Here is a 20,228-nt window from a genome sequence, read left to right as displayed (position 1 = left end):
GAAGCGAGAGATCAGCCACGCCGATGTAACTAATCCGTCTGACGGCCCCACGGTACGGAGGATAAACAGCCAGGAGGTGCGTGGTACCCCAGCCCCGGGAAGGACGAACCAGCTCGGGCAGCGGCTGCTTTCTTGCCCGCCTGTGTGCGTGCGTGCGCTCCGGCACAATGATCATAACACTGCGGACTCTCTTGGAACAAGGGGTAAGACAAGACGGCTCATACTGCGGGAGTCTGCACCGGGACGTCCAGGTGGCGCTCCTATGCGACTCTCTGCAGGCCCTGCAGGGGCATCATGCGCAGCGGATACCGGGGGGAGATTCAGGTGGCTGCAGGGATGATTGCACTATACTCTGCCGCGTTACATAGACCGACCAGCGGATTGCAGATCCAATGCAAGATTCTTAAATATAACAACAGCCATAATAATAAAAGAAAGAAGGAAATCTTCACTTACGGTGATTAATAATATCAAAGATGTATTCATCTAATTATGGTTGTTGTTTACAATTCAGAGAGCCAAACATTTCAGTGACACTAATGAGCATGTTAAACTGGTGTCAAACATCAGGACCGAGGGCCAGGCTGAGCCCGCCATTTCTTTTAATGGCCCATTAAAGTAAATCGAGTGTCTATTTCTAGTTCAGCTCCAAATGTGTTTGACTGAGTTTAGCAAAACTGATGATGCAAGTTTTTTTTTCTAAACCAAACTAAAACAAAACCAATCGCCATGTTCAAAGGAAATAAAAATATGTGTTTGTGTGTGTATGGGATCAGAATGAACGATTAGGGGCAATAGAGTCCAACTCTTGATTAATTAATTGATTGCTAATGGAGCTGTTATTTTTTTTAACGAATACCTCTCTAATGGTGTCAATTAGGACTGTGAATAATTATCCTTATCATTGCATTAGATCAAATTCCATCGCATGAGATGCAGTGCAGGCGCAGGTGCATCCGGACAAAAGTAGTGGTTGTTGCTTGTATTAATATGTTTTAGCTATATTCATTGACATCCAATCAAATGTGGAAAGGTGAAAATAAAAACAGTCTATATTCCAAAAGCATTGCATGTAGCTATGACCTTGCACAAAGGTGCATGTGAGTGCATGCGGAAAGTCAGCAGTACTATTTTTTTTTTCTGCAACATGGGCATTTTGTATTTATGGGTGGAAATCATGATGTATTCCCAAAAGCTTTTATTTGAGCACAGCAAAGAACATAATGTAATTTCCCCACAAATGTTTCTTTTACATTCTCTGACCTTTGTAAAGGAAGCCTTTTCTTAGACGGTTCTTTTAATTAAACTCAATAGATGGTGCTGATCTTATAAAATATTATAACATATTATTCTGGATTAATATTGAATATGTATTTGGTGTGTTTAGTTTGCAGTTTTCTGTTTTTGGATGGATAGATGCATAAGAGATGGATAGGGCGGAAGGAAGAGCTGATGGAGGTGGGTGTGTCTCTGTGCAGCCGTGACGTATTCATACGCATGCGCGGTGGGCCTCCCCTCTGCTCCCCGGCCTGTCAGTAGCAGCAGGCGTATGGAAACGTAGGCAAGTGGATCGGGTGAGGTCATGTGTTTTTAAGGCGCCCAGCGGAATCGATCATTGTTGACCAGCATACACGCACCGTCCACTGCTGCGGAACGTTCGAGCGGCTCATCGCTCCGTCAGGATCCACCTTACACGAACGAGGTAAAATCAGGATCATGAGCCCTTCTCTCCGACTCCTGCTCCTGCTCCTTCCTCGGACGTGCTTATTGTTTGGCCGTGGGGGGAGGGTCGTGTGTCATTTTAGGTGTTCAGAGGCTCTTGCGCGACACGCACATCCGACTTTTGGTTTTATAATAATAACAATAAAATGCATGTAATTTTACCGATACCCGCGAACGCAGCATTTCGGGACATGAAGAAAACGCCCGTTAAGCAGGCAGGCAGGCCCGTCGTTTGTTTGGCGACATGGGAATCATTCCCTCGGTTCGAATGTCTTCCTGTGCTCGGGCTTGTGTTATGATGTGCGCTCATGCATGGCTCCTGTTGTCCCGCTGCGGTTTGCCTGCAGCCTCCTGCGAGGAGCTGCCAGGTGGGGGTCATGTGGCCAAGGTTAACTCGCAATTCAAGTCGCTACGCTTTTTAATAATCATCTGTGTGATGAAGAGGAGGCTATTCATTCACTTCATTCATTCTAATGATGATAGATGAAATAGATGGGTCTTGCCAGTATTGTTCTTCCATTATGAATCACGAAAAGTCATCCAAGGCTATTTTATTTTATATTTTATAAATCATATCGTGCCATTGATTTGTATTGTGTCATGTTATTATACTGGGTGGCCCTCAAGTGTGCATGGACAGACAGAAACGCACATTTTCAAGTTAAATCTTCAATAACATTCCAGTTAAATGGGATGTAAACAAATAACTGCTTTGGCACCGTCAAAGGTATTAATCATTTTTATTGTGTGTGTGTGTTTTGTGGGGCAACTTCAGAGGAATGGAAAAAAAGGCCGTTTTGCTTTATTGGCCTGCAATTGGCTGGCGACCAATTCAGGGTGTGCGCGATGTGTTTTCCTATGTCAAGTTTGTTTTTTACTTTTTATGACCTATCATGATGTTTCTGTTTTACTTATTTTAAGAATTATGTACATGGTGAGACAGTTCAAACAGCAGTGACTGTCCAGACGTACCAAATAATGTTTCTGCTAAGCCTTTGTGAAAACCTCCTCTGTCACAGTACAATTTGTCCTATAGGAAGGAGGTCATTAATCTATGATTACAGGCAAATGCATGGAGCAGGAAGTGCATTCCAGGAAGCAGCCCAGGCCCATACATTTAATATATAGCAAAGCCATCCATGAGGTCCAGATTACTTGCCTGCTGCACTGCCCAGTAAATTCAAATGAGCGATGGAGAGATAGAATGTGCAATACAAAGGCCTTCATGCCAACACAGTAGTGTGGAGGTGACTAAAGACAAGTGGCACTGCCTCCCTACACTGACCTGATTTACAGTCATTGTGATGGATTGCCGTGATTCTAAATGGCTATAATGACCTTAGTAGTAGTAGTAGTAGTAGCACAGGCTCCTCTTCCATTGAGGTGCTGCAAATGCTGCATAATTGTTGTGTGGTGTTACACAAGCATGTCTATTTTCATGTGACGAGCGAGGCGGATGCTGCAGACGTCTTTATGACGTCGGACTAACAGACGGAGAGCTGAGTCATTTTTCTCTGGCAATTATATGCCTCATATGGACTCCGTGTAGACGAGAGTGGAGGAGTGGGAAGAAGGGTGGGAAGATTTCGTAGATTACATGACTCTGACAGTTGCTTTAAAGTCTTTATTTATTTATTTTTTACTCGTATTTGGGATATGTCACCATGCTCATTTGATCCTTGCTGAACTGAGGTCAGCTCGTCAAGTTTGATATCCAAACTGACAGCTGAATTTTCTGCTTCCAAGAGGCACTGAGCTCAGTTGTTGTGATGTGAGCGATGTTTGATATGATGGAGTTGACCCCGAGGTGCTTTGCCCTTCGGCCGTCTCTGCTGATGATGTCAAGATTTCCCTTTTATCGTGTTTGCTGACCAGCCGAGGCAGAAATGCTGCGCTCCTCTCCCATTTGTAATTCTGCAAGCTGTGCTTTAAAACTGCATCCTTTTGGTACAGATAGATAAATTTATCCATTTTTTTCCCCCCCTTCTTTGTTGACAGAGAACATTTTTGGATGCACAGAGAGCAGTGATTGAAGATTTCGCCATGAATAAAAACAAGAAAGACAAAGAGTTCTACAGCATCGACGTCGGAGACTCGACGTTCACGGTGTTAAAACGCTACCAGAACTTGAGACCCATCGGATCGGGAGCGCAGGGAATTGTATGGTGAGTAATCATCCATCCAACAACATTCTCTCACCGCATTAAAAATATTCCAACAGCAGTTTACCTCAATTCAGTAACATACTTGACCTTATCTTGACATATGCTTGTGCCTTTGTCATTGTTTAGCTCTGCTTACGATCAAGTCCTTGAGAAAAATGTAGCCATCAAGAAGCTGAGCAGACCCTTTCAGAACCAGACGCACGCCAAGAGGGCGTTTAGAGAGCTTGTGCTCATGAAATGTGTCAATCACAAAAACGTACGTATGCAAATATATATGTATATAGCCACAATGTTATTTATTGCCAATTCAAAGTTCTAATCCATATATTTTTCCATTCGCAGATCATCGGTCTGTTAAATGTTTTTACACCCCAAAAATCATTAGAAGAATTTCAAGATGTGTAAGTGGCATTTGCACAATTTAACCAAGCTTAGCAATTTAATTTCCCCCCTTTTAATTGATTTGATTCATTTGCAGTTACTTGGTAATGGAGCTGATGGACGCCAACCTGTGCCAGGTCATTCAGATGGAGCTGGACCATGAGAGGCTGTCTTATCTCCTCTATCAGATGCTGTGCGGTATCAAACACCTCCACGCCGCCGGCATCATTCACAGGGTAAGTTTTTCCAATCAGAACTGTGAGAATGCTTCACACTTGAGGATTTTTCCATTCCGTTCACAGCAAAGTGGAGCGCACCTCTTCTGCTTCTCCGACACTGTGCAGATAGTCTCACCAGTTAGTTATTACAATACAATACAACTTTATTTATCGAGGGCGTTTCACAACGGCTTGCATAACAGAAATGTACAAAAAGAAATAAGCAACGAAAAGTCAGGAAAGGTGCGACAATGCTGCATCCTATTATGAAGTCCAGCGGAAGGGAGGGTTAATAAAATACCAATGCTTGGTACAATAGAGGTGACACAGTTTGAGTGTGACCTCCAGCCCAATACAATATTTGACATAGTTGGTACTTTTTGATGAATGGCATCCGCTTGATTTCCCATTGGGTGAGTCATATTCTTCCATGTTAGCATTTTAGATTCAATGTCATCCAAAAGATGCCAGCCTATTTAGTTTATAGTGTGCATTATGGTTTTCGAAAACTTCTTCACTCATTTCTGACTGACTGTTGTTGCCTCTCTTTAGGATCTCAAGCCCAGCAACATTGTGGTGAAGTCAGACTGCACATTGAAGATTTTGGACTTCGGCCTGGCTCGAACAGCTGCTACGGGTCTCCTCATGACGCCTTACGTGGTGACGCGTTACTACAGAGCCCCCGAAGTCATCCTGGGCATGGGCTACCAAGCCAATGGTATGTATCGCCTCGACCCCTGTCTTTCTTTCCTGGCAGTAAAAGGGAATTGCATGACATAGTATCTCTTAGATCTTGTTTATGAAGAATTAATTCTTTGTCTTGTTCTTAAAAAAAAAAAAAATGCTACAAGCTCACTAACAAGCATCAACCTAACCAGTGGTGTGTTCCTCTTACCTGTTTACTTTTGTTAACCACTAGTGGACATTTGGTCTGTGGGCTGCATACTGGCTGAAATGGTTCGCCATAAAATCCTTTTCCCAGGACGGGATTGTATCCTTGTGGCTTCCAATTTGTCCTTTCACATTATTATTCTAGTCTTTAGCAAGTGTTTAACTCGTTTATTTATTTTTGCATCACTACCCTGCAAAACCTGAAACCTAAGCGTGCATGTCACAAATCAAGATATAATAAAGATATGTTTGGTCTGTCAGCCAAGATATTCATTCTTGCCAGTTTTTATGTAAGAGAATTTCACTTGCTACCAGCAATTTTTTTTTCTTCCTATAGAATTTTTTGACGGATAATTTCACTTAAATTAAACAATATATGCACCTAAATGATTACTTTTCCCCTTATTTTTATTATTTTTTTTAAAAAACTGTTTTTGCAGCGTAGTCGTTTATTTCCATTGTCTAATTCATCCTGCATGTCCTGCATGATTTTCATTGCTGCACACTACATCAAGGTCATTCTCTTTATTTGCCCTCATGTTTGCTTATTTTATTTATTGTTTTCTGTCACTCCTTTGTTTGCATGTCCACCTCTGTATCATCTGAATGTCCACCCAAGTGGATGTGTGGTCAGTGGGCTGCATAGTGGCTGAGATGATCAGGGGAAGTGTGTTGTTCCCCGGCACTGATCGTATCCTTGCCCCATCATTTGTGCTCCAATGCGTCATCGCTTCATTCAGTGTGAAGAGATGTGACACCATTCCCCTCGACAACCTTTCCGCCCCTTGCCATCCACATCCACGTTTTTACTGTGACTGTCATTGTGCTTGTGGAATTGCATTGTCGTATATTTTAAAGGATTTTACTGTAGCAGTTCATGTAGCGTGTTAGCGGAGTTTAAAACAAAGTCAAGAAAACTGCTATGGGGAAATGCGGAGCTGTCTGGGTCAGCATTGTGAATTTGTGTCATGCACCAATCATTTGCTGATTGCTTGAAGGGACAATGGCTAAGAAATGTTTTTACTGTTGTATTGTTGCAGTTCATGAATACGATGACTCACTGGCGTTAAGTATTACTTTATTTTTGTAGTCCAAACAAATGCCAACGCTAAAGCTATTGTTGACCAAAACAGCAGCACCAAAGCTCTTAAACCTTTGACAGTTTCTTAGATTAATTAAAGTCTGTGAGATTTGCTGTGTGTTGTAAATAGGTTCCCTGTGCTGGATTAAAGATTATTATATAATGAGGAGACGTCTTTAACCCAGATTATCTTTCCAGCTGTGTCTGATGCAAACCCGGCATGTTTGTTTCAGGGAGGAGATCCACCGAATGGATTTCCAATCTGCCGTGTTTCTTGACGTTTCTCCGTAATAGTTTTCTGCTCTAGTTTTATTGTAATCCTGCATATATTTCTAAGAAAGAACAAATAATTGCAGTTGAGTATATAAACACCCCCAGGCAATATTTTCATAAATAAGGTACTGTATCTGGGACTGCAATGAGTCTGTGCGTGGCCCTTCTTCCTTAATACACACCCATCAGACATTGACCAGTGGAACAAAGTCATCGAGCAGCTAGGCACTCCGTCGCAGGACTTTCTCATGAAACTGAACCAGTCAGTAAGAACGTACGTGGAAAACAGGCCACGCTACGCCGGATACACCTTTGAGAAACTCTTCCCGGATGTTCTTTTCCCCGCTGATTCCGATCACAACAAACTGAAAGGTACTGCTGTCTTCTGTTATCGGTGCATCACTAGCCATTTTTCGAAGCCAAATTCACACCTTATGTGATCAATAGTGCAACAAAGTAGCAATTTGTTTACCCCCCCCCTCAGCGAGCCAGGCGAGAGACCTTTTATCTAAGATGTTAGTGATCGATGCCTCTAAGCGCATATCTGTAGATGAGGCCCTGCAGCACCCCTACATCAACGTTTGGTACGACCCAGCTGAAGTGGAGGCGGTAAGTATAACTTTGATTTGTATGATACATATTATAAGATTATTATTCTTATTGAGCCATTGTGTCTTCTTCAGCCACCGCCCAAGGTCCTTGACAAACAGCTGGATGAGCGGGAGCACACTGTGGAGGAGTGGAAAGGTGCGATAATAGCTTTTTCAAACCATCTCCACTGTCAGTTTCAAGCAGAGTTGTCAAAATGCCATTAACCATTTCAAAACATAATTTCTGAATCTTTAAATTCCAACAAAACCATCCAATGGTGCTGGTTGATTAATTTCTTTTTTTCTATTTCTTTTCATAACTATATTTTTAAGTTAATCAATCCAGGCTAAAACTGTTGCCATCAAAAAACCTTTATTAAATGGGTTTCGATGTTTTAGGTAGCATTTTAACATTAACCATTCACACTCACCTTCGTACCATTGGACAATTCCAATGAGAGTTGAACTCAGATACTCAAAACGGTTCTATGGTTATCGTGATGCTTTTTCTATTCGACATCACTAGCTGGTTAAACTCCAAATTGTGCCTACGTAGTCCATTTATCAGCATAACCAGACTTGAAATCCCTCAGATGTTTTCAATGTATTCTGTGAGTGGGTAGCGAGGCAGAAGCGATACATTTCTTCTGAGCATCCAAGATGAGCTCATCCTAAACTCTACCAGGTGATAATGACCCCACACTCATTTTAGAAGGGTCACGCCAGCATACCATCCTTCCAAATTAGAAACATGATGCTGTTTGGAGCGTGCTGAATGCAAAACACATTGGGGTGGATGGAAAGAGGGGCAGTGGTCCAAATGGTATCAAGTACTAATCGGTTCTTCTTCTCTGCTTGGCCACGTAGGGCTGATCTATAAGGAAGTGAGTGACTGGGAGGAGTGGTCAAAAAATGGAGTGATCCGAGGGCAGCCGTCTCCTCTAGGTGAGTCATCATTGTAACTTTATGTCAAACGACTCTGTCCGGCCTATACTTTTTTATTCTGGTGCTGTGCCGTCTATTTGGATTACAGTGAACCTTCCTCCGCGTAGTCGCATATTTGCCTATTTTGAGTTGAGAATTACTTTATCATCAGCTATTCACTGACAAAAGGTCCAACGAGGAGTGAGCCTCTATAAAAACAATAAAAGCATTCTTTTGCTTTTCGGGAAGCTAGGTCTCTTAGTTAACTCTAATCTATTCAAAACTTAACGCAGCTCTGCTTACCTTTTGCAGTATCTGACATATGCAATACATTTCACGTGTTTTTACAGTATGCAGTACAGTGCTTACTGTAATACCCTTGCATCTGGGAAAGTAAAAAAAAAAGTAAACCTTTAAGCGACTGATATTTGAACACAAGTGGTGCAGCAACATATGTAGACAGACATAGTCACGGGCCCATTTTCTTCATCCTCTATAAAAAGTGATTATTCCTGCAGTTGTGACAGTCTTCTGTGTTGTCTTTTTTTGCACTACCGCTGGGTGCTCAAGGCATGTTCTGTAATTCACTTTCCCTGTGTGATTTTGATTTGATTTTGTTTAGTTCGGCAAGTACAATACGGAAGAGGATTTGGGCCAGTGAAGGAAAAAAAGGAGGGCTGACTTTAAAGTGAGAATTCCCACTTCAAAGTCAGAATTCTGAGAATAAAGTCAGTAAAGTCAGCATTCTAACTTTAAAGTGAGAATTCCCACTTTAAAGACTTTAAAGTCAGAAAGTGAGAATTCCCACTTCAAAGTCAGAATTCTGAGAATAAAGTCAGTAAAGTCAGATCTAACTTTAAAGTGAGAATTCCCACTTTAAAGTGACTTTAAAGTCAGAAAGTGAGAATTCCCACTTTAAAGTCAGAATTCTGAGAATAAAGTCAGTAAAGTCAGAATTCTAACTTTAAAGTGAGAATTCCCACTTTAAAGTGACTTTAAAGTCAGAAAGTGAGAATTCCCACTTTAAAGTCAGAATTCTGAGAATAAAGTCAGAATTCTGACTTTAAAGTCAGAAAGTGGGAATTCTGAATTCATTTCGACTCCATCACCTGTTTTGTTGCTTCTGCATTTGTGAGCTTATGTGTATCCATCTGGGTGTAAACTCGTTGACTGTATTTTCTTTTGTCCAATGTCTAAAGATAGTTCTGTATTTTTCAAAGTTGGCATTTAACTCCTGTTACATTGATCATTACAAGTTGTATCGACATTTGTCTCAATTTGCGTATTTCTCCAGTTCATCCATTGTTTTGATCAGCACCAGTTTTGGTGTTTTCTGGGGATGATCCAGAAAACGATTCGATCCTCTTAGATTTGTTTCCTGTTTCAGTATAGCTGTATTGTGCTTGATATTTTCAATCTGAATAGTACCACATGATTTTCACTCACCCTACCTCCAGTTGCCTCACTTTTGGGAAAAAGTCAGAAGAAATCCACATTTGCCTTGTCCAGCACTGTTTTTTGTTTTAAGGAAATCCACCATTTGCATTTCCACGGATCGATTTTCTTTTGGTGAGAATTTTTATCAGCTGGTTTTTCTTGGCATTCTCAGCTTTAAGAAATGCAATTTCTTCCATCTTGGTTTTCAATCTAATCAATCAAGTCTCCATTTCCATGAGACTCTTATTTTTGATTTCTTCCAAAGCATCGGCCCTTCCCTCATCCTTTTTGGCCCCATCGCTCAAAAATCTTTCTTCGTGACGTTATCTCTGAGTTTGCAGCAATAACCTTGAGAGCAGAACAAAGGCGTCGGCAGCCCGAACTGAACTGGATCTGCACTGACTGCGATCGAGTCGTGCAAGAATCTTCGATGAAACCTATGCGTTGATGTTTTTTTCGCAGCACAGGTGCAGCAGTGATCGATAGCCCCCCTCAACCTTCCTCCTCGTCCTCCTCCTCATCATCAGCCAACGATGTGTCATCCATGTCCACGGAACCCACCGACCCAAGCAACGACCCCACGGTGACCTCGGAAACAGACAGCAGTCTGGATAGCCACACTTCCCTTGGTGCTCTGGCGTGTTGCAGATAACAAAAATACAAACACACACATTTACTCGAACGTAACCTTTCATCAGTGCACCTTATCCAGTGTTTGAGATGGGAGGGTTTCTAGGCTAATGGAAGTTCTCATGTTAGTTTGTAGAGCTACAATTTCAATGTACAGATTGTTGTAATTGCCCGATACTACTGTAAATGATTGTGGTTTTAAATTGTATCATTATTATTGTATTTTTGCTGCAAAGAATCAAGAGTATGTTTTGATGTGAACATTATGTTTGTAATGAAAGGGCAGCGTTGGAATTTCTGCATTGATGTTTTTTTAGCTCCAGCGACACAGTGGGATGGCACACTGCGAGCACTGCACTGTTATTTATTAATATATTTTTCAAATGCCGACTTGGCATTTTGTATTGTTTTTTTGGGGGTAGGGGTGGAGGGAGACATTTGAATGAATCCGCTATTAAGTAAAGAACTTTTTTTTTTTTTTTAAAGTGGAAATTAATGCATACTTGCGTGTACACATCGTCTCTCAGCTTATCATATAACTTAATTTATCAACTGTTTTGTTTCCCTTGCATTCATTTTAAGTTTTACTGCCGCATACTGTAAATTTGACATATTTGCGTATTCAACTGTAATTTCTCAAAGAACAGGGTGAATGTACATCGCATACAGGCCAACTCACTGGCTCCTAAATTAGTGCGTGATAATGAATTGATGCATTTTTTTGGGGACAATGCTCATGGATGTCTGGTATTTCAAATATATTATTTAAGTGCCCTTACTAAGTTCACAGATTTTTTTTTAAAGTGCTCTCCATGGCAGAGTTGAGTTCTACCTCTCTCACACAGACACACACACACACAAGTTTTTGGCGCTACAGTATGCATATCACACAAAGCAAGGAAGATTTTTCATTTGTTCTGTACATATATTATTTATTTATTTATTCCAAGTGCAAATGCATTTGTTGTATGTAATGTACGTACATGTAGCTCAAAAGTACTGTTTCTAATGCATTTTGTTTCCTATATTTCATTGCATTGTTTTCTGTGCAATACGATTGGTAGATTAGAGTAGTCAATGGGATGTACATTATACTGTAGATTTACTGTTTGTGTGGGAGTTAGCAAACAAGTCATTTTCAGGCCCTCCACAGTTGTTCCCTTTGGATGTGTTTGATGACTCAAGGTTCCCAGTGTGTCGCGTATTTATAATGATCATGTTCGGGCACCCCAAGCAGTAACTTTACTCTCTCCCAGAATGCACTTGGGGATTGTGATGCATGTCCTCACATTTTCTGGGCCATGTCGTCAGTGACTGTTTTTAGTGGGTTTCCTCTCTCTATCCTCAAATATAAAGTATTCGTCACACTTTGGATTAAATGCAGAAATAAAAAGTCATTCAGCGTTACTGGGATGGCAAGCCGGTCTTCGGATGGGCTGTAAAGCGCTGGAGACAACATTTTAAACCTTAGTTTCTTTTTTTTTTCCCCCCAAAGGACAATTGTATGGAGCTGTCAGCATACAATACAAAAGCAAAACTCAAGCAAATAAAAGAGTTGAATTTGAACGATTGTCTTTGTTCATTTCTATAGCTTATTAGAATGGCTGAACTTGAGCATGTCGATTGGCTGCATGGTAGGAAAGTGGCGTATACATCCGCCTCACAGCTTGTAGGTTTTGGGTATCGACGTCTTTTGGTGCCAATGCGCTATCTTTAATTATGAAAACGGATCACAATTTAGAGTGACCGATGCATTCATTCATTTCCAATACAGACCGCAAACATGGCAACAGCACTGACAACAAAACCACACAAACCTTTGTTTTCACAGTACATAGAAGAATTGACATGATTGGAAAAACTACCGTAGTTCCACAAAAACATTGAGCAAGAAATATTCCATCACATTTTGGTGAGAATTGATACTTTGGCACAGTTAGAAGCATCTACCACCTGCAATTAGGATAGCACTGTTATCTTCTATTAACCAGGAAGTTGTCTCATAATTGCAAAATGTTTGGCAAAGTTCAACGCTATGAAGTGGCCTTCTACTTCCATAGCGATTTATAAACAGCTGTATATTTGCTTTTTAAAACCTTAACTAACATCAGATGATTGGTCCAGTCGAGTTGGGCTTTGTTGTCAGGTCTTGTAAAGTTTTAAAGAAGTCTTCCATCTCCCTTTGGAGTAGAACATTTCGTTTTTCTGCATCTTGCCGCGCTCGCTCCGAGTTCCTGAATCGGATCTCCAGCATGTAGAATCGCTTTTTCTCCTGGTCAAGCTCCTCTTCAAGTTTGTTTACTTGGGTCTGATGTTTACGGCAGTTCTCCTCCAACCTTAAATAGGAGATGAATAGTGAGTTGTGTACGAACACATAAAAAACATCAAAATTATCTTACTTGCGAATGCTGCTTTCAAAGCTCGCTCTCTGCATCTTCAGCTCTTGCTGTAACTCCACGACCATATTTGTTATATCATCTTCAGCACTATTCAGCTCGTGATTCATCGGTGTTGTACCATCACTGAGTGTTTGTTTAGGGTCTTCTGGCTCAGTCAGTGATATATCAAAAGCAGTCCAGATGGAGTTTTGAGGCGGCAAACTTAGCGTGGAGGGAGCAACATTGTCATAGGCGGACAATCTGTGCAACTGGTGAAGTGTTCTCTGAGAGGTGTCCTTCTCGCCGTCTCTTGCTGTGGTCTCCTTAAGGGTTGAATCCTCCAGTGACAGAGCGGCGTCTTTTAGTTTTCCACCAGATGAGGTGGTGCGCCTGTGTGCTCGCAGGGATGACAGGCCATTCATCAACCAGTTACTACCACCTGTTGCTGACACGTCCCCCGCTGATCCCCCGATGTTTCCCCTCGGCCCCACGGAACTGCCCTTAAAAGAGCACCTCCAAGCAGAAAGGACTCTTGGCTGCTTAGTGGGGCTATCGCTCGCCTCTGTTTTGTGATTTGTGTGAGCGACCCCATTCTTCTCTAGATCACCTTCATCTGTCTGAGAGGTAGTGATGGATGGTGTCAGCTTATTGTCCTTTGGGAGTGTACAAGGTTGAAGAGTTTCCTGAGGTAATTCAGCACCTGTGTGAGATTCCGCTGGATTTTCCGTAGCATCTTGTTTAAGCCATTCCACTTTGGCTTTATAGGGAGTATCATTATGATGCAGCAAAGAATTAGTATCGGTGTTTTCGAGCTGGAACAGTTTGGCGTGTTCACTGATCAGGACGGTCATCAGGAGTTGCACCTGAGAACTCCCTGTTTTCAGGGATCATCATTAGATGAATCGACATGGATGCTTGGATTTTACGATTGACACCAACCTTCCATCATAGAAATCGGATCCTCCACTCTGGGCCGAAGCACGTTCGGTCCGAATACAGTGGCGAGGTTCTGGACGCTCATTTTATTGGCATCAGAATGAGACTGGACTTCATCGAGAAACCTGAGCACGCAGGAACCAGAGACATACGCGGCATATTAAAATTTGACATTGAACGTGTGGCTGAAATTGTGACTCATGATGAGAAGCTGAGTCATGAGACTGACAAGCGTGACGCTGAGAATGAGTGAGAATGAATGTAATGACGCTTGCGCTGACGATGTGTTAAATACATTTCTCTCAAATAATGAATTATGAATGAGAACGGCACACGTATGACTTACCTACAGATGTATTCAAGAAGGTCGTAGTTGACCTTTGGAAGCAATTTCACCTGCTTGCCAAGCTCTGTGATACCCTTGGAAAAAAAATGTGGGAAAGATATGTACAGTGTTATGTAAAGCCATGTAGACATTTTTTTATTTTATGTCTGTTTGATTACCATTTCTCTGTCCTTGTTGAGTAGCATTGCACAAGAGAGAAATTGTGCATACTTGGTGAAAGGTATTACAGGCTCAGGTAGCTCCCGTAAATACAGCTTCAGGAGTGATGCTACCGTGTGGACATCAGTGCTACTGAAAGACAAAGTGAGTAGTGAGTCAATCAGGTTATTGGCAGATACTATGTCCACTCCCGTCGCCTCACCTGTCAAACAGCAAACTCTCACCACGGTCAAACGCATCTTGCAATTCTCGAACATGAGAGGTCTGCCCAGGAGCCCTGAACAGGCCTTCCTCCTGAAGCCCGTGGTCACGTATGAAACACGTACAGCGCTCAACCAGCGCCGGCACCCTTCGCTGGGGACCACATTGTCCCTCATTAAGCATAGTTTCCTCTAAGTGCTGGCCGAAGATACCTAGAGAAGCATAATAAAGGATCTTGAGGCAATACCTTTTCATAAACATTTTTGGACACAATTAGAAATTGACGCATCTCTTTACGGCTGTGCAGAGATTTAAGTCGATAACCTCACCTCCTCCAAGTGGGGCCCATATTGCTCTGTGTATAGCTCTAACCCATTCTTCCAAGTCACTTTCAGAGTTAGCCATCAGCAGGAACGTTTCATGGTTTCGATCACGTTCCGTATCACCCCCTGAAAATACACGCAAAGTAAATAGAATATAATTTTGTGTTTTAAGTGATGACCAGTCAACCACTACTCAGCTAAGAATTATCCTGAAATCTCAATTTCATGCTATCTTGATGTTCATTCTTTACTTTAATGATAGTGGCCACACAAGTATTAGGTAATCATTTTTTTGTGATAATACTTAGCTGGAATAAATATCGGTAGACCCATTTGTGAAGAAATTTAACAACAGTTAGAATATATAACATCACTTTCTCATACGCTGTTATTATATGCCAACCCACCTGGAACAATTTCAAATAAATGACGGCCTGGCTCATCTTGATTGGTGGGCAGCTCATTAACCTGGGTGCCTTTGAGAGGAATGCAACCCTGGCAGAAGGAATGGACTGGTATGACGAAAAGGAAGACTAGTAAATTATTTTACAGGTGATTAACAATTTACCTGTTCCCTGCTCTCATTCTGGTCTTTGTAGAAATACAAAGCTTCAGCCTTGAGGACAAACCACCGTAGTTGCCAGTTTTTCATGATAATGCGTTGTCTTTTCAGCCAACCTGCCTTCAGTACTTTCTCCTGGTCAAGAGGGGAGCAAGGCCTGGAGACCCGAGATAACTCGCCAAAGACCATGCTCTTAGAACGTGCTGTTTATGATAAAAAAAACACAAATTTTTGAACTATTCAACAAGACATATGAGAAACATTTTTTCCCTCAAATAGAAATTGTTTGCACGATATATCGAAACTGTTGCAGTGCTACCACCTGCTGTGAGTGTGAAGCGATATAGGCTCAACACAAAAACTAATAATTGTTTCCACCAGGGACCTTTTGCATGTAAAGCAAACGTGATGACCACTACACTATGGAAACTGCTGCAGACTGGGGAATTGTGTTCGACATAAAGAAAGCAGCAAAGCAAGGAACCATCCCATATGAGGTTAGTTGCACCAAATATTGAAAGCCAACCAAAACTTGCCTTTAATTTAATCCCACTTGTAAAATAAAGCATAAATTCAACAGGAACATATTGTGTAAATTGCAGTAAAGGATCTTTTGAAGCAGCTAGATTTTTTAATGCAAAGTATATGCAAAAACCACTACACAAGTGCCCTTGTCATTTTTCTTTTAAACAGAATCAATAAATCACATCTGAGTGACTGAGCTGTTGCTTGATTGGTTACTTTGCTTATTTGCAATGTTAATGTTGCAGCCGAAGGGAATGCAGGTGTTGCAACACCCACACTTCCATCCATCCTATGAAAGATTTCAACCCATATAATCTCCCTGCAGTAGCAATGATTCACCTGCAGAATGAATAACTTTAAAAACATTTTTATGTAAATAAGGAGTGTATCGTCAAGAGATGAGTGATTACATCACCTTTCACCATCATTTAAAGTGTTTTTGAATTTGACAGAAAAGGTCAAATTAATTTTTCAATGAAAGTAGTGCCACCATATAATTATAACAAAAAAAAAATCAATCTTACCTCGTCGATCCTGTTTTGTCTTGGGGCTGAGCATGGTCATGGGTGGCATCCCTCTGTTCATACACAGTCATGCAGATGCCTCGCCCTTTTCCATCCTCTTCCAGCATCTCTTTCGCTGGTGTTCTCTCCAGCACTTGGACAGTTTCCGTTTGGTGCCAGGCACACTTACAAGCACTTAACCCTTCACGCTACTCTTCCTTCAATCTCTCTCCCACAATTGCACAGGCTGCTCTCGCCTGTCGGATGCCTGGAGCACCGCCCAACATCCCTCCCGCCCCTCCTTCACTTTGGTTTCTAATGTATTATTACTCCATAAGTCTTCATGAGACATGCCTTGTCTGTTTAAGCAGCCACACTCCCTGTTCTTCACAAGAGGATATCTTACAGCTCCCAGCAGCCTTTGGAAAAAATCTTGTGACTTAAATGCCTGACATCCTCTTGTCTGTCTCTGCCTCAGGAAGTAAGGCAACTTGATAGGGAAGTGAAATCTGCTGATTTTTTTTATACACACTTACTGTATGTTTCCTATTCAGTTGTTAATGTGAAAATAATGAGAGCTAAAAGCAAGAGGCTTCAAATTCAACTATTACAGAAGTAAGACCAGAAAAAAAAATTTGATTCTTAAAAGTCTCTATTTTATTTTATTTTTATATTTTTTTTAATGTAAAATTTACCACAGGGAACCTTCAAATATAAAGGGGAAGTCGAGTCATTTTTTTCACGCGACAAAACACTAGTCTAAACATTGCATCCTGAATAATACAGAGTTTGTGAAATACAAATATTATATTATAAATATTATACAAAAATCCACCCGTTTTTATTTATTCCAGGGCGGGCATTTTCCCACTTGCTGTTGGCTGAAAATAACATCACATTACCGCAGAGAAATCAATTCAAGTGAGGCAAGCGGCAGTGTAAAATGACTGCTGGTGGCTTCTTGTGACAGTGTTAGTCCATTCATATATGTATGTATCTGTATATCTTGCCCTCCAAGCGCCCCTATTGAGCTTTTGATGACACTTGGGTTAGATACCTGCGACCTCTTCATTCAGACTGAGGTCGCATTGCAAAGAATTCGATTGGAAGCCGATCTAGGACTACATTTTAAAAAGACCCAGTTTGGATTTGAAAAAAAATTGAGCCATACATAAAAAAGAAATCTGATCCAGATCATGTACGCATATGGATAAAAAAAATATCTGCTTTGTGTCACACTTACCTGCAGTCTGAAGGGATCCTATTGGACAATTCACTTCGTTAAGATGATTAGTAAACATCATTTAAGGTGTGACCGTTTTAAATGTCCATCATGACTTTGTCATCTTTTGTAGATCCATTCCCCAGCCGCCTCCGTCCCGCAAGCAGAAACGTCAGCACCACCACACAGCGCTGTCCAAGTGACCTATGTCGCCTGACATCTTTACAATGTCTGAAGTGAGTAGTTGTTGCTATGGCGATGGCACAAAACTGCTCTGTCAGCAGCCACAACTCCCACAAGAGTGTTATAGCGTTCATAACCGTCATCACTGTGACCCAGAACTCAACCCCCAGGAACGTGAGCCATGATGACAAACTGCTGACTGACATCTTGTTGTACAGGTAGCTTGTTGCCGTGGCAACAAACAACAAGTGCCCCATGACCATGGAGAGGATAAAGAAGAGGAAGAGGCGGTGGTTAGCTCGTCCGATGCACCGGTTAAGAATAAGGCAGTGGTGGTCGTAGTCTTGAACGCACACGTCACAGAGCTTGCAGTGCTTCGTGTAGTCGTGCTGGAACAACTGTAGATGAAAGGAGACCCAGGAGGTGATCATTTTTGTCCAGTATTGACCCATGTCCAGTATGTCTTACCTCACAGTAGGGACAGAACCTATGAATGCTCTGGTTCGTCTCTACTAGGTCAGCGATGCAGGAGAACCGAGGATCAGCGTTTACTTCGTCCATTGTCCCAGGGTCTTGAGTCAGAACCTTATAGAACAAAGCGAGGACGAAGCAGAGGTGGACCGTCGACACCTGGACCAGGGCAACGTTCGTCCACACACATTACATTAGGTTAAGGATATGACTTGAGGTATGTACTCAAAAAGCTTAAAATCATGCATATGTAGCAAACAATATTAGGATATTAGGTGCTATTTTCCCGTAAAAGCAGAAAAAGGAATGGAGCATGCCGGCGATGAGGCTTCCCAGGTAAACGGGGTTGGGTAACCTGGAAAGAAGATATCTGCGATCTGAACAAAGAGATCCAACGTGCCATAAAATATGTTGGAAACATAACACATACTTAAAACATGCCACGTTTGTCAAACCTTTGATAAGTGGCCATACGGTGGGATTGAGTGAAGATGTTTATGGCCAGCCAGGGGAAACCTAAGCAACAAAGGAGACCACCATAACCCCCAGTCATGGCTGCTACTAGAAGAATGGTGGCTCCACTCAGGCTTGGAAAAAACAGTGTCCAGTAGTACACAACTAGTATTAAGGGGACACAAGCAAAACACACACACAAGTAAATGTATATGTCTCAGAATTGTGTCCGTTGTGCAAAACCGTATTTAAACATTACAGGTGATATCTACCGTGAGATTCTTTGGGCTTGTGGTGAATTGGCACATTCATGTACTGGCTCAGCAGTTTGGTGAGTTGTTGATGCCTGCACAATAAAAGCACAGCCATGTGTGCAGTGAAGGCATAATCTTAAATTAATTTTATTATTCACCTGAATGTTTTCCCCTGTTTACTGAGGTCCAGTGGTGTGAAGCCATTGATGTTTTTCTCATGAAGGATCCTGCATCCAGCTTTTTGCAGCAGGGTCCAACATACCTCCACGCAGCCTCGTTCTGCTGCAACGTGAAGTGCTGTCGCCCCCTTTTGGTCGACAGCATCCACGGCACAACGCTGTGCACATGGTAAATTGATTTATACAGCGATTTACACATTCCCTTTTTTTATGTGTTACCTGGTCTCTGAGAAGGTATCGGATCATATCGGCGTTGCCCGTTGTTGCTGCCAAGTGAAGGGGGGTCACCTGGTGCATGTCTGTGTCTGTGAAACGGAACATTTCTGTCTCCCACAAATAGTGCACTGCAACACTGTGAAATGTACATCATGGTCAATGCATGTCTGAATTATGATCAAAATGTGAGCATTTGACTTGTTTTGGTGACTTCACTCACACACTGCCCCCTGTCACGGCATGATGAAGAGAAGATTTTCCTTGTAGATCTACGGCACGCAGATCAGCTCCATACTTGATCATTTTATGAATGATGTCAATGTTTCCTTGCCTGTCAGGAGTCAATCATCCATTACAAGATGGACAGTTTTTCCCAAATAAAATAACTACAGAGTAGAGTCTTCAAATACGTACCTGCATGCAAAATGAAAAGCTGACTGTCCTGCATTGCATGTCAAGTTGGGGTCTGCCCCGTTGCTGAGGAAAAGGTCAACCAGGGAACGGTGACCATGAAGGGCAGCGTAGTGCAGTGGAGTGAAACCACCCCAGCCTGGATGAAGGTAAAAAAAAAAAAAAAAAGATTCGAAATATGTGCATATGTTATTATACTGGTATCATAATCATACTATATAAAATGGATGGATATTTTACATTTTTCCAAGCATGCAAATGGTTTCAAAAGAAAAGACCTGAAACTTGTAATAACCACTTTTATCATAGTCAATTCTGATTACAAGAAAAATATACATATTTTCACAAAGATACAGCCATCCATTGCACATCGCAAAGATTATGAATTTTATTTGTTTTGTGCTTACCTTTTAGTAAAAGGACTGAGCGGTCATTCTGAATAATGACTTTGCACTGCTCAAGGTTTCCCGTTTGTATGAAGTCAAAAATGCCGTCGTTACCCAGGGAACTTGAAGGCATCGGATGCATTGTTGTGGCTTCACATGAGCAGATCTGCCTTATTTTCCTACTTCTCCGGAAGTGATCACATTGAAT

General features: G+C 41.7%; 3 protein-coding genes across 8 annotated transcripts; 1 reads left to right on the top strand and 2 right to left on the bottom strand.

Annotated features, from left to right (window-relative positions):
* Positions 1-18: 18 nt before the first annotated feature.
* On the top strand, positions 19-17,703 carry mapk8a (mitogen-activated protein kinase 8a). 5 transcript variants are annotated; one of them, XR_011087897.1, is made up of 13 exons: positions 19-203; positions 3,721-3,887; positions 4,014-4,143; positions 4,230-4,288; positions 4,366-4,504; positions 5,039-5,204; positions 5,997-6,068; positions 6,921-7,103; positions 7,216-7,340; positions 7,415-7,478; positions 8,189-8,266; positions 15,599-15,714; positions 17,601-17,703. XR_011087897.1 is itself a non-coding variant. In XM_049735596.2 (12 exons), exons 1-12 carry the CDS (start codon positions 168-170, stop codon positions 10,332-10,334), a joined length of 1,404 nt encoding a protein of 467 aa, XP_049591553.1. In that variant the 5' UTR covers positions 19-167; the 3' UTR covers positions 10,335-11,878. The 5 variants fall into 5 exon arrangements, 4 of the variants coding, with proteins under 4 accessions (XP_049591553.1, XP_049591554.1, XP_049591556.1 ...); XM_049735596.2 differs by lacking the exons at positions 15,599-15,714; positions 17,601-17,703 and adding an exon at positions 10,150-11,878; XM_049735597.2 differs by lacking the exons at positions 5,997-6,068; positions 15,599-15,714; positions 17,601-17,703 and adding exons at positions 5,406-5,477; positions 10,150-11,878.
* Positions 11,784-16,306, bottom strand: arhgap22a (Rho GTPase activating protein 22a). Of its 2 annotated transcripts, XM_049735582.2 has the most exons (10): positions 16,267-16,306; positions 15,224-15,420; positions 15,063-15,150; positions 14,662-14,781; positions 14,334-14,544; positions 14,131-14,263; positions 13,973-14,046; positions 13,630-13,751; positions 12,712-13,564; positions 11,784-12,648 (listed from the first exon to the last, which is right to left on the bottom strand). In XM_049735582.2, exons 1-10 carry the CDS (start codon positions 16,304-16,306, stop codon positions 12,420-12,422), a joined length of 2,067 nt encoding a protein of 688 aa, XP_049591539.2. In that variant the 3' UTR covers positions 11,784-12,419. The 2 variants fall into 2 exon arrangements, with proteins under 2 accessions (XP_049591539.2, XP_049591541.2); XM_049735584.2 differs by lacking the exon at positions 16,267-16,306 and having other exon boundaries at positions 14,131-14,260; positions 15,224-15,415.
* Positions 16,880-20,185, bottom strand: si:ch211-223a10.1 (uncharacterized). Its single transcript, XM_049735588.1, has 10 exons — positions 20,042-20,185; positions 19,638-19,773; positions 19,444-19,554; positions 19,227-19,359; positions 18,987-19,165; positions 18,847-18,920; positions 18,577-18,739; positions 18,394-18,476; positions 18,119-18,309; positions 16,880-18,048 (listed from the first exon to the last, which is right to left on the bottom strand). Exons 1-10 carry the CDS (start codon positions 20,160-20,162, stop codon positions 17,566-17,568), a joined length of 1,674 nt encoding a protein of 557 aa, XP_049591545.1. The 5' UTR covers positions 20,163-20,185; the 3' UTR covers positions 16,880-17,565.
* Positions 20,186-20,228: the final 43 nt, after the last annotated feature.

Source organism: Syngnathus scovelli, chromosome 12 (genome assembly GCF_024217435.2).
Source record: "Syngnathus scovelli strain Florida chromosome 12, RoL_Ssco_1.2, whole genome shotgun sequence".
NCBI classification, from domain to species: domain Eukaryota; kingdom Metazoa; phylum Chordata; class Actinopteri; order Syngnathiformes; family Syngnathidae; genus Syngnathus; species Syngnathus scovelli.
The sequence above is the reverse complement of the archived record's forward strand: the minus strand, read 5'-3'. Positions and strand labels throughout refer to the sequence as shown.

Bases quoted from the DNA above. Each gene is read 5' to 3' on its own strand.
- arhgap22a (XM_049735582.2), bottom strand. From the start codon at position 16,306: ATGACCATGCTCAGCCCCAAGACAAAACAGGATCGACGAG. The intron at 14,782-15,062 runs GTGGGTTGGCAT...GTGTATTTTCAG, and splicing joins TTTATTTGAAATTGTTCCAG to GGGGTGATACGGAACGTGAT. The intron at 14,264-14,333 runs GTGAGGCGACGG...TTTGTCTTTCAG, and splicing joins GAGAGTTTGCTGTTTGACAG to TAGCACTGATGTCCACACGG.
- si:ch211-223a10.1 (XM_049735588.1), bottom strand. From the start codon at position 20,162: ATGCATCCGATGCCTTCAAGTTCCCTGGGTAACGACGGCATTTTTGAC. The intron at 19,774-20,041 runs GTAAGCACAAAA...ACCTTCATCCAG, and splicing joins CTCAGTCCTTTTACTAAAAG to GCTGGGGTGGTTTCACTCCA. The intron at 19,555-19,637 runs GTACGTATTTGA...GACTCCTGACAG, and splicing joins GCTTTTCATTTTGCATGCAG to GCAAGGAAACATTGACATCA.
- mapk8a (XM_049735596.2), top strand. From the start codon at position 168: ATGATCATAACACTGCGGACTCTCTTGGAACAAGGG. The intron at 5,205-5,996 runs GTATGTATCGCC...TGTCCACCCAAG, and splicing joins CATGGGCTACCAAGCCAATG to TGGATGTGTGGTCAGTGGGC. The intron at 7,341-7,414 runs GTAAGTATAACT...TGTCTTCTTCAG, and splicing joins ACCCAGCTGAAGTGGAGGCG to CCACCGCCCAAGGTCCTTGA.